Genomic DNA, 14,793 nt, shown 5'->3' on the forward strand with positions numbered 1-14,793 from the left:
CTTTTCGCGGAGCAGAAAACCGAGGCACGCCGAGATTAAGAACCGTTGACCTACGTGAGAGGGAGGCGAAGTGTTCTGTTAGTGTTAAAGGCGGTGATAGCTAACGGCGCATTCTGTACCCGGCACAGTTCTCGGTGCTTTACTTACATGGGATCCTCATTAGAACCCTGCCAGGCAGGATCTGTCATTGTCCGCGTTTTACAAGGAAATTGAGGCAACTTGTTCAAGGCCACCAGGAAATGGGGGCGCTGGGATGAATTCTTACCTGTGCCCGGCCCCGTGTAAGTGCTTTATGTGCACCGGATCTTGAAATGTCTCCTCTTTAGCGAGGCCTTCACTGACTGCCTTAACTAAAGTGGCCTCTAGCAGTTAACATCTGCCTCCACAACCTGTTAATTCCAGTCTGAAATTATGTTTTAATGTGTACTGTCTGTCTTGGCCCGTTGGCTCCAATTCTGTAAACTCCATGGGAGCAGGAGCTTGTCTCTCTCGTTCACTCCTGTAGTCCTAACATCCATGAGAGTGCCTGCTTTCAAATTATTTATCACATGCTGAGTCCTCACAACAGTCTCGTGAGCTAAATTCCGTTATTAAGAAGAAGGATCCTTTTAACCTCCCTTCCCTAGATGTTCCCCAAGCACCTGCTACGGGCCAGACCCTGTCCTGGATGTTGGAGAGCCAGCTAACTAGAAAGGAGATAGTCTTGTCCCAGTGAACACTGTGTGCTTTCATATGCACACAGCTGACATGCCGCGTCGGGCAAGCACTCATATGTAGGTGACACGTGTTGAATGTCTTCCATGACCTAGGTTCCGGGCTAAGTGCTTTACACGTATTTTCATTTAGTTCTTGTAACAATCTTATATTATCTCCATTTTAAGAAGAAGGAACCAAGGCTTGGAAAGGATAAGCACCAGCTAGTCGGAGCCAAAATGCTTATTACTGGTTGATTTCATCTCCTCTGGACCTAGAAACATTTGCACATGAGACAGAGTACCAAGACCCTGGGGGTGGGTAGTTCCTAGAGTAGGAAGCCCTGGACAAGTCGCTTGATCCCGCAGCCTCGGTCACCTCCGTGGTAAGCTTGGGTGGTAATCGCTCCATGACATACTGCCAGGAAAGTCACACGGTTCCCCGCGCTGAACGGGCTCTTGCAGAGGACGGCTTGACTTACCTGGCAGCTCCATCCCCAGCTTCACAGCCGCTTAGAAGAGGGGATTCTCATTTTCTCTGCCAGATAAAAACTAAGATACTTGGGCTCGAAAAATGAGTCTTTGGGGGAGCTAAGAGCTCAGAATGAAACACGAGCTTCGTGGCCCTTCCCCGGTCACCTAGGTCACCAGCAGTCTCTCGTTGAGAGAGGACAAGTTCCCTGCTGGCTACTTAGTTGGCCACTGCTTCATGCATCTCCCTTGGCCTCACCAGATTTACGCAGACCCCACAAAGAGGCTGGAACTGTACTTCCGGCCCAAGGACCCCTACTGCCACCCCGTGTGTGCCAACCGCTTCAGTACCAGCAGCTTGCTGCTCCGGATCAAGAGAAAGACGAAGCGGCAGCAGGCGGTGCCGGGGTCCCGGGCCCACCCCGAGGTCACGCTGGACGTGGAGATCCTTGGCATCGTCTCCACCATTTACAAATTTCAAGGTAACCGCAGAGTGCGTCCTCACTGCACTGGGCTGTTTCAGGGCCTGCGTCCCGGCTCGCTGCCTGCGGGAGCCTCGTGGGTCATCTGCACAGTGAGGCGGGCCCGGCCGTGCCCAGGCGTGCGGGGCAGGAGCCACAGACTGTGGGCTCACTGCCGCCTGATGTGCATTCTTCAGAGAAGCTAGGGTTCTATGAAAAATGTCCTAATTTTTAAAGATGTCATATGGGATCAAATAAAACTGGTCATCAGGCTTTCGATTTTCAACCACCAGTGTTTTGAGACTTGGTCTTGACTGCTGCTGGTCTCGCCTCCCCTCTGAAGCCTTCTCACATCACCTCAGCCCCTGGGGACCCCACGTTCCTTTAAACTCTTGGTCAACTGGGTGTCTCCAGGGCGTCTTCAATCGAGTTTGCTACCCACTGGGAACCCCAGTGAGGAGGTGATAAGGTAGGGAGGGGGTGGGAAGGGACGTAAGAAAGAACTCGGACTTGGGAATGGGAACTCTGCCTTCCCGAGCATCGCGAGTTTCTTCACACGGGGTGCTCGGTTCCCTTCGCCTCCGTCTCCCTGTCTGCGCGGTGGGCCGGCGGTCGTTGGGCCTCGGGAAGAGTCAGGGAGATGGTGCCCGTTCAGGGGCCAGCCCACACCCGTGGGGGCCCTTAGGAATGTCTGCAGCTGTGGCTGCAGCTCTCAGCACGGAGGAGCATAATGACTGAGGGAGGAAGAAGCGGGTAGGAGGAGAAAGGAAGGGAAAAGAAACTGGGCCTTCTGACCGTCAGTCGTGGCGGGACGCGATGTTCAGCAAAGGGGCCGTCCCTGCCTGGACGAGGCTTTCCAGGTGATGCATTTTTTACCTCTCTAACTAAACCGGCACCTCACCAGTCCGCGTGTGTCACCGGATGGTGACATCTGCCTCACCCGAGAGCTTGTTAGAAATGCAGCATCTCAGAATCTGCGCTCAGCAAGGTCCCAGGTGAGTCTTAGGCACATTACGTTTCGAGAAGCACTGACCTAGACGGCTCACAGATCACGTGACCCCTCCGCTCCTACAGTAGTGTTTATTCAGTGACTTGGAGTGCATCACGCCAAGTTCATGGAAACATTTCGGAAGGGCGTGGTTTCAGCTTCTGGCACCATGGCCTGGCAGCCGCCACCTCCCTAAGGACACGTGGTTGTTGGCACGTGGCAGCTGCCAGTTCCTCTTACACAGGTGGAATCGGGAGAATTGTCCTGGCTGCAGTGACCCCCACCTGTCTGCCTCTCTCTCCAGGAATGTCTGACTTCCAGTACTTGGCCGTGCACACGGAAGCGGGCGGCGGGCACGCGTCGATGTATGACAAGGTGCTCATGCTCAAACCCGAGCAGGAGGGCTTCTTCCACCAGGACCTGCCGCTCTACATCCCCCCGCCCATCTTCTCGCGCCTGGACACCCCCGTGGACTACTTCTACCGGCCGGAGACGCAGCACCGGTGAGCCCCGCCCCCGCAGCGGCTGCTGAGTCGGAGGCCTCAGACCCGCCGTTAGCCTCCCCGGCCTCGGCTCCCCATCTCGGAAACGGGGTAATGAGTACCCACCCGCCAGAGGCCTTGGGATGGACTTTACAAAGCACAGGGAGTTTCAGCCCAGGGCCGAGGACACAGAGCTGTCGGTGAGCGGTGGCCTGTGTGCTCACGAGCTTGAGGGCCTTGAAAGGACAGGGAACTTGGCTCTGGGACTTGGTTCCCGCCAAGAAATGGCCATTTTTGGTTTAGTCCCTGGTCATTGATGGAAGACACAAGCTCCTGAGCAAGGGACTGGCATCCGCTGACTCAGGGTGGTTTCTCTGGCACTAAGCTAGATGGACACATATCACAGTCTGTGTCACAGCCCATTCCCTGCCCGCCCCCATGTGCACCCCAGCGAGACCGCTTGCAAGTGCTGGGTTTGTGTAAATGATGAATTCTTTCATTTAGACCATCCCGGCAGTAGGGAGAGACCCCAAGGTGGTGGGCAGGCCCGGCCTGAGTGTGTCGAGTGTTAGTTTTCCGTCAGGGATGAGCCACACAGTGACATGCAAGGATGGGACTTTCTTTGTATAAAAACCAAGACTGAATGGTATAAAAAAAGAAAACGTGAGTTTGAAAACACCTAACCTGAGAAAAACATGATCCCCTCCGCAGCCCGTAACTTAGCGAGCCTATGGGGGAAGCGCTTTGCTCGTGTTCAATCTCGGCCCTGCAGAGGTTCTGTATTTCCGCTGTCCCCATTTGACACATGGGGGAGCTGGGACTCAGGGCCAGTGACTCGTCCAGGGCACACGGACAGCACCCGAGCCCCTGACTTTGTGACCCTCTGGGACTTGCTTGTCGCTCAGTGCCATACTGTTTGTATTTTTGCATGCTTCACTTTTTCAAATGACACACAAAAAGGCCAAAATGCTTAAAATGTCTCAATTTTAATGTAAGCTCCTTGAAGGTAGCAATTGGCCCCTTCTGTACTGTGTCGTAATCCTGTGTCGTACAGAGCTGGCCAGGCCGCTTCCAAGTATTCAAGTATTTGTGGACCCAGTGGATGAAGATTTGGGGTAGTGACATTAGGAAAACAGATAAGCAAGAGGAAAAAGACAATTCGAAAAATGGCCCACAGGTGGTGACATTTGTTGAAGAATTATTCTATAGCATGTTTTAAGCTTCCAAAAGTGGAGAGTTTCCACACCTGCTGACTTTGGGTTCCCAAGGGCCAGCTTCTCTCTGGCCGGCCGGGGGCTGCCAGCTTTGCCCAGCCCCGTGGCCCCGGCACCTCCAGAGGCAGAGCAGCTGGTGATGCGGGGCCCTGACACTCCTTGTCAGGATCCAGCCTGCTCCTTGCACCCCTCCTAGAAGCCTGGCCCCGAGATGTCCCCGCACCAGAGAGGGTGAATCGGATGTCGCCTTGGGACTTGAGGGCCCATCTCCCAAAGCATGAACCCTGAGATGCAGAGAGACAGACACCCTCCTACCGAAGGGGCATGAAAAATGAGGTCAGCTTTTTCGGAGAACAATTTGGCAAAATCTGTTATGATTTTAGATGTTCTTTCCTGTTGGCCAAGCGATCCCACCTGTAGGAATTTATCTCACAGCAACTCACCTAAGAGCTCGCAGATACACTTAGAGCGTTTACTGAGTAATTGTTGGCAGCAGCGAGAAACTAAGAGCCTGGTGTGCCGGGCGCCTGTGCTCAGGGGCTGGTGCCGCCTCACCTCGTGCGCTCCCGAGCGAGCCCCCACCGCATCCGCCAGCGTCCTGTCTGTCCGGGACGTGGGACACACTCCTGCATTGTTTAGAGGGAGAAATGACTGAAGATTTTTGAAGTAGTACAGTAGTGAGTGCCAGGTAGAGTTTGATAAAATAAATAAATAAGAAATCGGCCCCTTAGGAGGGACGTGGTTAATTAAATTTCGGCCCGTCCATGCCCAGGGGAACCTTGTCACCTGTGAGAGAGCAGGCTCGTGGGTCGCCGTGGCTGTGGCACTTTGCTCTATGTAAAGGCAGGTGTTAGAGCAGATTCTATGGTATCGAGATAAACCGTGGTGTGATAACAGAAGCCTAGGAAAATCTGGAAGATTGGGCCGAAAAAAGTTATGTCCAGAGGGGTGGGAGGGTGGGAGCTTTTTCCCCCTCGTGACATATTTCCTTCAACAAGTAGTGACCAGCTGTCGCGGCCCCGCACGCTCCCCGGAGCCTGGCGTTGGTGGGGAACACCACGTGAGGCTCCGGGCCGGCCCGGGGCTGGGGGAGCTGGACAGAACACGAGGGTACGGCAAGTGGGCAGTGGGGGCTGTGTCCCCATGCGTGTCACGGGAGAGAAAAGGGGAGTGGGTCTTACATGACAGAGTGGGTGGGGCCTGGGGTGTCAGGGTGGGCCCTGGGAGGAGCTGACATTTGGAGCAGACCTGACGGATGACAGTGACGGACAGGTGAAGTCTGGGAGAACATTCCAGACCAGGGAACTAGCACATCGGAGGAGCAGTCGGGGGACCAGTGCTCCCCCCTCCTCCAGAGGGAGCTGGAGAGTGGCAGCGGGTTGGGTCTTACAGACCCTAGTTTACATCCTAAGGAGCAGGTGTATTGTTCTCGTCCTTTAAAAATATATATTATGGAGAGTTCCAAGCATACTCAAGAGTAGAGAGAATCGTCTGCTGGACGCCCACCCACCTCACCAGCTGCAGTGACTAGTGGCCTCTGCTGCTCCTTCATGTCTCCCCACCCCCACCCCAGCGTCACAGCACGTCCTCAAGAAGCAAGTCTGTGTGTCTCTCACAGGGAAGGACTTGTTTTTAAAAATGCGACTGCAATACTGTTACCATAGCGAGCCGATTGAACAACATCCCCCTGTTCAGTGTCCCCGGTCGTCTCAAAAGTGACACGACAGCCAGATGGGCCACACGGGTGGCCGTGATTGACGCCTCAGGTCCCTGCTGAATCCATAACATCACCGCCAGACCCTTTTTCTGATTGCAAGGGTAAGTCGTGCTTGCTAGGAAGAACGAAACGTTCCAGAACTATGTGACTGGAAGAACCAGGTCCCATCCCCACCTGCCGAGACCCGTGCACGCAGGGCGATATTTCCCGTGGATGTTATTGTTAGCATAGTCGAGTTTTAAGCAGGGGGCAATATGATCTATTTTTAAATTTTATGTATTTCTGAAATGTTTTATTTTACTCCCACAAGCATTTTACTCTTATAGTCAGAAACAAACAAAAATATGTAGAAGAATAGCGTCCCTGTCACTACTGACAGCATGAGTCACTTCTCTGTCGTGTGGGGCCAGCGGTCAGCTGTCCCCAAGCCTCTGGGAGAGGGACAAGGGAGGAGGGCCGGCTGCCCTTGGAGCCACAGGCCCTTACTCCTCCCCTCGAGGTTTATCGATTTTCCAGCGCGTGGAAAGAACCTGCCTTTTCTCCCAGGGCTGCCATCTATGGTTCTGCTCTGTTGGCCTCCCTGGGGACACGCGGACTGGCAGAAGGCCAGCCGCCACCCCATGGGCCCCACTCTGTCCAGAGAGGCTGAGCTTCTTCTAGGACAGGTGGGCAGAGGACAGTCTGTGAGGCTGGGCTGCAGGGGTCCGTCCTCCTCGAGGAAGCTGGAGTTGGGGGTGGGGAGCCCTTCCCCTACAGCGAGCTGCTGTCCTTCGTGGAAGTGTCTTTAAAGACAGTAATGTTGCTGCTGTTCAGGACGGTTCCTAACGGAGTCACACTTCTAAAACCAGGTGCAGGCTCCATCCTGTCTTTGTCATAGTGTTCCCTCACATGTCCTTTATAAATACGCAGGTGGCACGCACTCATGTAGACAATTAAGATTAAATGGAAGCAAATTTAAAAAGTCATAATCACCTGAATGAAATTCTATGACGTCCAGCACATTCTTTAAAGTTAACTTTGAAATAATTTAGTGAGTGTGGGGTGGGGCACGGGGGAAATGACATTGCCCAAGTGATAATTTGTTGAAGCGGATGCCGGGCCGAGGGGGGGTCCTTCGCACCGTCCTCCCGGCTTTAGTATGAGTTTGACGTTTCTGACACCCCACCTTGAAGAGGTGACCACTCTGAACATCGTGGGACCCGCTCACCAGGGTGTGCTCTGTGCCAGCGCAGAGAGACTCAGATGCAACGGGTGTTCGAACCCTGGCTTTTAGCCTCTGCTACGTGACGACACCACTGGCCATTCCTGTTATTCCTTCATCTGGGTGTTGTCCAGATGCTTCTGGGCTGGACTCATGGTCCGTCAGAGGGCGGCAGCGCGGGTGGTTACTGGGGCCCCGGCCAGCCTCCCTGGGTGTGCGTCCCCGCTCCATTGTTATGAGCTTAGCTTTCTAACCCCTGTGGCCTCAGTGACCTCACAGGGAAATGGTTCCTTCCTCGTGGGTTGTTTCGAGGATCGTAGTGAATCGTAGAAGTTGGTGAGCACGTTGTTGTCTGACAGCTGATCGATCGTGTCCTGTGTGGCTGCTGTTAAATGGCTTCACCATTCCTGGCTGATGGGCATTCAGGTGGTGGTGTTTTTCACGGGCTGCTCGGTACTGGGCATGACTCAGTCAGCCGTGAGGCCACCAGCCTCTGGGGCCTTTTGGCCTTGCCCAGCTTCAGAGCCGCAGGCCCCAGAGCCTTTCTTAGTCGTCTTTGGCAGTCTCTGCCCCATTTTCCCCTGGCGATCAGCCTGAGCCCCGCCTCCCGCCCTCAGCAGCTGACGCCAAGACCCTCGCCTGACCTAGGTTCCAGGGAAAAGCACAAAAACGTGGGCGTCAGAGGCCTGGTGGCCCCCTGCCTGGCCCAACCGGGCCTGAGGTCGTCCTCGGCACTCCAGCCCTCACTGGCCCCCTCGGTCCCCAGGGAAGGCTACAACAACCCCCCCATCTCGGGCGAGAACCTGATTGGCCTGAGCAGGGCCCGGCGCCCCCACAACGCCATCTTTGTCAACTTCGAAGAGGATGAGGTGCCGGCGCAGCCACTGGAGGCTGCGGTCCAGACGTGGAGGAGGGTCTGCACCAATCCCTTGGACTGGAAGGTGGAGGAGGAGCTGAAGAAGGTGAGCTGGCCTTGGCCTTGCCCTGCCTGCCTCCCGCTGGCCCAGCTGCGCCCGCCCCGCCGTCTCACCTGCGCCTGTGGCCTGTGCCTTGGCAGCACTCCCTGTTTGGATCGGTTCCCTGGTACCTGGGCGATTTCACCTCTAGGTGTCGTGTCCGAAAGCCACGCCAGCATAAGCCCCGCTTCCCCAGGTGGAAGGTGCTCCTTAGAGGTCTCTAAGAGGCGCCTTTCAGTGGTGCAGTCGGTGCACTGTCCGAATGTGACTGCAGCGTGGGACTCCGGGATCCAGGAAGCTTTCATTTATTCATTCCCTGGTGTGACCTGCCAGACGGCACCTACTGTGTGCCAGGCCCCGCGCTTCCTCCTGTTAGGTCAGAGGATGGCTGTGCCTTGGCATGGAAGTGGCCTTCTGCCTTGGCATCTAGGATCCTTGCAGGTTCTGGAAAGATGCAGGCTGGGGCCCTGTCCTCGCGACCCCACAGGTGTGGATAGCAGGGTGTCAGTGAGGCCACGTCACTGCTGACCGAGGCCCGCCTCTTCCCTGTCGGACATGACTGTTCCTTGCGTGGGGCTTATTTCTAAGAGTCTGTGTGGACGCCTTGTGTTTCCAGCAACCACTGCAGGAGGGGCACATGGGGGACCCTCTCCAGGGCTCCTCGTTGTCCACTGGACGCAGCCCAATCCTGCCCCGGCTCAGGGCCCTTCCCGCCCCCCACGCTCCAGCCACACTGGCCTTTTGCAGTCCGCCTGGGGCCAGGCCATCCCTTCGTCCCTTCGGCCTTCACGATGTCCCAACTCAGGCACTGCCCCCAGCTCCTTTGGTCATTTGCCTCCACCGCTGCCCTGTGAGCTGTATAAGGACAGAGACGTGTCCCTCGTGGTCATTCAGGACCCCTAGCCCTGCGGCCACATGTGACACATGCTGGGTGTGCAGTCCATGCTTCTGAGGGAAGGGGCGGGTGGGTGCGTGCGTGCAGCACCCAGAGGCCGCTCCCTGCTGGTTCAGCCCCTGCTGTCTCCCGACTCCTCTCCGGGAGGGTCCTCACGGGCCAGACCCTCGGGGGCGCCTGGGGCTGGTGGGCAGGAAGCTGCTTGTGCTCATCTCGGCCTCTGTCTGACCCCTCCCCCACCAGCTGTTTGAAATCCGCCCCATCTGGTCCCGTAACGCCGTCAAGGCCAACATCAGCGTCCACCCAGACAAGCTCAAGATCCTGCTGCCCTTCATGGCTTATTACATGGTGAGTGTCTGGCCAGCTGCCCGCCTCGGCTCCCACCAGGGTCCTCCTAGTCCCTGCGGTGGCCTCTCAGAGCCACAGCAAGAGCAGGGGGCCCCATCGTGGCACCCCCTAGAGAGGCCTCCACAGCTCCTCAGTAACATGCTCGGCCACGCAGGGGTGATTTTGGGATTTAGGAGCAAATCACATGACCTTCGAGTCAAGGGTCACGTATTTACAACGACCTTGGCCTGAGAGCTCTCCGAGGACCAGGCGCTGGACTGAGTGTTGTTACGCACGTCATATCTTTCTTCCCGCCCTGGGAAGTGGCAGCGAGAATCCCCTTTTCCCTCTGAGGAAGAGCCTGGGCCCAGAGAGGTGACTTGATGTTCCAGGGTCCTAGAGCCAGCGAGTGGCAGAGCCACCTGGGGACCCCGTCCTGTCTGACCGAGAGCCTGGGCCCCTAATCACAGTGCCACCGGCCTCAACTCCTCCTCTCTGGATTGAGTGGGGTCCGGTGTGGGGAGAGCCACGCTGGACTCAGTCCAGGTGGGCACGGAGGTGGGGGTCGCAGTACCGAGGTTCCCAAAGATGCTGGGGGGAGGCACCCTGCCTGCCAAGGGTCCCCACGCAGAACACTGCAGAGGCCAGCGTAAGATGCAGCTGATGATGCTTCGCGGCGGCAGGGTACGAGAAAGGCTCGTTCCTCTGGTGCTTGGACCCCAGGCTTGGAGAGCCGCTGTCTTCTAGCGTTGACTTTGTAGACACGAGGACCTCAGCAGTATCGTTTGGGGACAGCGCGCCCCATCCATTAGGGCAGCGGTAGCGTTTACTAAGCACTCACTGTGCCAGGCACCGTTGGTAAAGGCGCCAGGGGGCTCGTGTCGTTTCCATCTGACAGGAAGACCAAGTGACCTGTCCAAGGTGACAGCTGCACGTGGCAGAGCTGGGGTAGGGTTCCAGAGCCGTGTCCCCAACTCTTGGGGCGTTCCGCTGCCCCCCCCAGCAGGCACCCGGCCTGCATCTCTGCGGGAGCTGGGGGTGGGCCCTGGCCCCGCCTCCACTCCCACCTGCTCTGCCCCCAGATTACGGGCCCCTGGAGAAGCCTGTGGATTCGATATGGGTACGACCCCCGGAAAAGCCCAGAAGCCAAGATTTACCAAGTCCTCGATTTCCGAATCCGGTGTGGAATGAAATACGGTAAAATGACTCGAATCCTTGCTTTCGCTCTTTGTTTGTGATAAGAGCGTGTGCATAGGAGAGGGCAAAGGACCTTTCCCCGGTGACAGCCAGATGCCACGGGACCGAGGACCCAGGCTGAGTCCTGGCTCCACCGGCGACCTCGTTACTGAACCGTGGTCACACGCTCATTCGGTTGCTCCACAGTGACTTGTGGCTCCCGTGGTGCAGGCCAGTCATCCGGGAAGTGTCCCATCCCCGGGCCCGCGGCGAGCCACTGCACAGAGCCCCAGCACTGCAAGCTCCCCGCCGGGACGCGGTGGCCCCTACCTCCCCAGCCGTGTGTTGGGAGCGGGCCCCGCTGCACCCGGGAGCATTGCAGCGCGAGGCCAGCGCCGTGTGCCCCCACCCGCGCCTGACGCGCCCCCCTCGTCTGCAGGTTACGCCCCCAGCGACATGCCGGTGAAGGCCAAGCGCAGCACCTACAACTACAGCCTCCCCATCACCGTCAAGAAGACGCGTACGTGCCTGGGGCCACTGTGGGCCGGGGCCGCTGAGGGCAACGGGCGTCTGGGCTGCGGGAGGAAGAGCAGCGCCCCAAGGGACCACCTGGGCACTGCTGGCCAGCGCACCCCGTGGCGGAGATAAGGCGGGGTGTTGGGAGAGACCCCTGTACTCCAAAGCACTGCCCTGTCCCCCCACAGCCAGCCAGCTCGTCTCCATGCACGACCTGAAACAGGGCCTGGGCCCACCGGGCACGGCTGGCACACGGAAGTCGGCCTCCAACAAGTACAAGCTCAAGGTGGGTGTCCCCGGAGTCCCAGGGGAGCAGCCGCCCTCTGGGTTGAGAGGGACGTGGGGCGCACCTCCCTCGCGTGGGCCTGGTACACGCACTGCACCCTTGGGGCCCCTCGTCTGTGACACCCAGAGGGGCTCTGACTGAGGTGGCTCTGCCCACCCAGAGCCTTTGCGTGACTCCCACGTCCAGACAGCCTCTGAAAACAGCGAGAAGTTGGGGTGCGAACCACCCAGGGCTGTGTGGAGTGAGGACCATCTCCACAAAGAGGTGGCCGCAGGTCTCAGAGGGAAACGAGACACCAACAACTGAGCGTGGGGCGCGTGGCCGCCACTGTGTGGTCAGAGCTGGGCCCTGCAGCAGTGTGGAGCCCGCCCAGGCCACCCGGACGCCAGCTGCGGGGAGCGCGTGCTGACGTGGACGGGCCCAGGGCCCTGCCCTCGAGGCCCACGCTTCCGTGAACACCAGCACCCAAGAGTGGCGGCAGTCCCCCGGGTCCCTCCCCACGCTCGGGCTGCCGGGAGCGGCTCTGCAGTTGGGGGAGGGGACAGAGTGTGGCCTGCCTCGTGTCAGGGTGGCCAAGCGTGGGAGTGGGCAGAAGTGGGGGCAGCTTCCGGGCCGTCAGCACCCTCAGCGAGGGGCGGGCAGATCGTCGTCTGAGCCACCGCCGTCCTCCCCAAGGCCGCCGTCTGCACCTCCGGAACGACGTGCCTGGGCGGGGAAAGGCAAACGGACGCTCGGTTAAGCTGCGGCACGTCGGGCAGCGTGCAGGGCTGCGTGAGGCGGGATGAGGAGGACGGACCGCAGGAGGCACGGGGAGCACAGCCCGGCACCAGGCTGGAGCGACACCCTGCACCGTAGCCACGCAGCAGCTCCGGTTCCAGGGGCCGCGGCGGGGCCTGGCTGCCTCCCCCTCCCAGAACCCCCTGGGGGCCAGAGCTTGTTTCTCTGCATCTGCTCCCGGCCTTGGGCCTGTCTGCCCGCTTGGCTCCTGGGAGAGGCCCACGGGAGCCTGCGGTGTGGGGCTCTCCGACACTGCCCGCAGCGGGGGGAGCTCCCGCTGACAATGCCTGTGTCCCCCGTGCTCCCCCAGGACTCCGTCTACATCTTCCGGGAGGGGGCCCTGCCGCCGTATCGACAGATGTTCTACCAGCTGTGCGACCTGAACGTGGAAGAGTACGTACGGGGGTGGGGGGCTCCCCCCAAGCCCCCCTCTACTGTCAGCCTAAGTCTCGGCGAGAAGGTCGCCCGCCAGGGCGTGAGTGCTCCAGAAGAGTCCTCCGCGTTGGCTCGCGCGGCTGTCGGGAGTGGCCTCCAGCGTCCACCTTGGGCTGCCCGCCTGCCCAAGCGGCCGGCTGTGCTGCGTCCCACACACAGCGCCGTGGTGGCCAGAGACGGTCTGCTGCTGTGTTCCCCTCCACAGCCCACGGGGGGATTCGTGACACGGTTTCCGATCACCCCGAACTGACCAGCATCCCAGAATTTGACCCTGGTTACTCTTAGTGATAAGCTGGGGGAGGGGCACGTGAAACAGCTCAAGGTCTGGTAACTCCCCAGGGGGAGGGGTGTGGGCACCCGCCCCGCTTGGTGTGGTTCGAGGGGTCGGGGACCCCCCGGTGAAGGACCCCAGCTTCCGAGGATGCTCTTCACTACCGTGGCCCGCCCTCGCGATGTCACTCTACACGCGTCTTTCTGCCACCGCTCCCCGTTAGCAGGGAGCCCCCCAGAACTTGGCGCCCCACTCCCCCAGGTTGCAGAAGATCATCCACCGCAATGACGGGGCTGAGGAGTCCTGCACGGAACGGGACGGCTGGTGCCTCCCCAAGACCAGCGACGACCTGCGGGACGCCATGTCGCTCATGATCCGGCAGACCATCCGCTCCAAGAGGCCTGGTGAGAGCCGCTCGGGGCAACGGGGGCGGGGGCCCCAGGGGACAGAGCAAGTGTCCCTAATGGGCCCGTTCTCGAGAAATTGCACCCAGCTGGGATCCCTTGCCCCCTGACACTGGTTGGAAGTAGGCCTTGTGAGCTGGGGCTCAGCCAGCGCCCCCTGGCGGCCCGCCGTGGCTGCCTGGGTGGGCGTGTTGGCACTGCCGTCCGGGGCCACCCCTTTATACCCCGACTCCATTCTACATTTCCCAGCCACACGTGGGTGTGGTCTGCGTCTTCCCCTGGGAGAGCCAGGTCCCGTCACCCCGCACTGCTGGCCCTCCCCGGGACTAGGAGGCCATGAGGTGGGAGGGGTCAGCTCTTTCTGGGCTACAGGTCTGATGAGGCTTGGGAGAGGAAGCAAGAGGGCCCCCCCAGGCCCTCCCAGAACCCCATGTTGCCGATGGGAGCGAGGCTCCTGAGCCTCGTTTGGGACATAGCCGCCTCTGAGGATCTAATCCAGGCTACAGATCCTTTTCCCAGAAAAAGGCACTGACGAATGTCACGCACATTCTCAGGGAGTCATTGGGCCTGTGGAGCCCTGGGACGCAGTCTGCACAGCTGTCAGTGTTCCCCTGCAGTGCCCAAGTCCAGGTCCCTCGGCCACCCACGTCCAGAGCTCGGGCCCAGGCCCCCGAGAGCCTGTTCTGGGGGTCCGGGGCCTGCCAGGAGCCTGGGGACATGTGGCTTTGTCCCCTGGCCCCAGCTCTCTTCTCCGGCCCGGCCAAGGCTGACGGTGGGAAAGAGCAGCTGACGTACGAATCCGGGGAGGACGGGGAGGACGAGGAGGAGGACTTCAAGCCGTCCGACGGGAGCGAGAACGAGATGGAGACGGAGATTCTAGACTACGTGTGATGCAGCCCTGGGCCCCCGGCAGGCAGGACAAGCTCGGGCTCCTCAGGGCTGCCCAGAGTCGCCAGGACAGCCCAGGCGGCCACTCTGAGGAAAGCTGGGTCCCAGCCCTGGGTGCAGCTGGCCCTGGTCCTGCCTGGGACCTGGTGTTTGGAGCTGCCCTCGGGTCCTGGGTGCTTGGGGGCATCCCCAAAGGTTGCGCCCTAGCTCCCAGAGCCATGAGGCAGCCCAGTGTCCGGCAGGCTGCGCTGGCGCCCGCTCCTCCCAGCAAGCGCCGCAGGTGGAGACAGAGCAGCTGGCGGCGAGGGGCTGGTCTCGCCTTGGGTCTCGTGACTGATGGCAGGGACGGTCTGTGGGTACAGATGCTGGAGACTGTCCCTGAGTTTGGCTCCCGTCGTGTGGGGTCGCCTGGCCCAGGCGGGAAAGGGCCCTGCTGGAATTTTCCTTATTAAACGCGTATTCCCAAGGAGACGTGGTGTCAGTGCGGTCGCCATGGGGGTTGGGGTCCTGTGGGACCATCATTCAGTAACCTCACGTGGGCAATGCTGGGGCAGTTGGGAACAGGCCTGACGCCCCTGGCCAGGCGGGTGGGGTAAGAGCCGCCGGAAGTGCCCCAGGTCCCCAGTCCGGAGGGTC

The 14,793-nt window shown here is 59.5% G+C and overlaps 1 protein-coding gene across 2 annotated transcripts in view; it reads left to right on the forward strand.

The window, feature by feature from the left end:
* The window catches only part of GTF3C5 (general transcription factor IIIC subunit 5), a 15,331-nt gene extending 705 nt beyond the window's left edge, over window positions 1–14,626 (forward strand). Inside the window, exons 2-11 of one of the 2 annotated variants that reach the window (XM_015594295.2) lie at window positions 1,426–1,645; window positions 2,917–3,115; window positions 7,993–8,188; window positions 9,321–9,425; window positions 10,487–10,601; window positions 11,020–11,100; window positions 11,285–11,382; window positions 12,470–12,552; window positions 13,127–13,269; window positions 14,035–14,171. In XM_015594295.2, the coding sequence (XP_015449781.1) occupies window positions 1,426–1,645; window positions 2,917–3,115; window positions 7,993–8,188; window positions 9,321–9,425; window positions 10,487–10,601; window positions 11,020–11,100; window positions 11,285–11,382; window positions 12,470–12,552; window positions 13,127–13,269; window positions 14,035–14,039 (1,245 nt within the window). In that variant the 3' untranslated portion in view covers window positions 14,040–14,171. Of the gene's footprint in view, window positions 1–1,425; window positions 1,646–2,916; window positions 3,116–7,992; window positions 8,189–9,320; window positions 9,426–10,486; window positions 10,602–11,019; window positions 11,101–11,284; window positions 11,383–12,469; window positions 12,553–13,126; window positions 13,270–14,011 lie in introns of both variants that reach the window. The other variant, XM_006918084.3, reaches the window with a different exon arrangement.
* Window positions 14,627–14,793: the final 167 nt, after the last annotated feature.

Source organism: Pteropus alecto, unplaced genomic scaffold, assembly GCF_000325575.1.
Source record: "Pteropus alecto unplaced genomic scaffold, ASM32557v1 scaffold67, whole genome shotgun sequence".
NCBI lineage: Eukaryota > Metazoa > Chordata > Mammalia > Chiroptera > Pteropodidae > Pteropus > Pteropus alecto.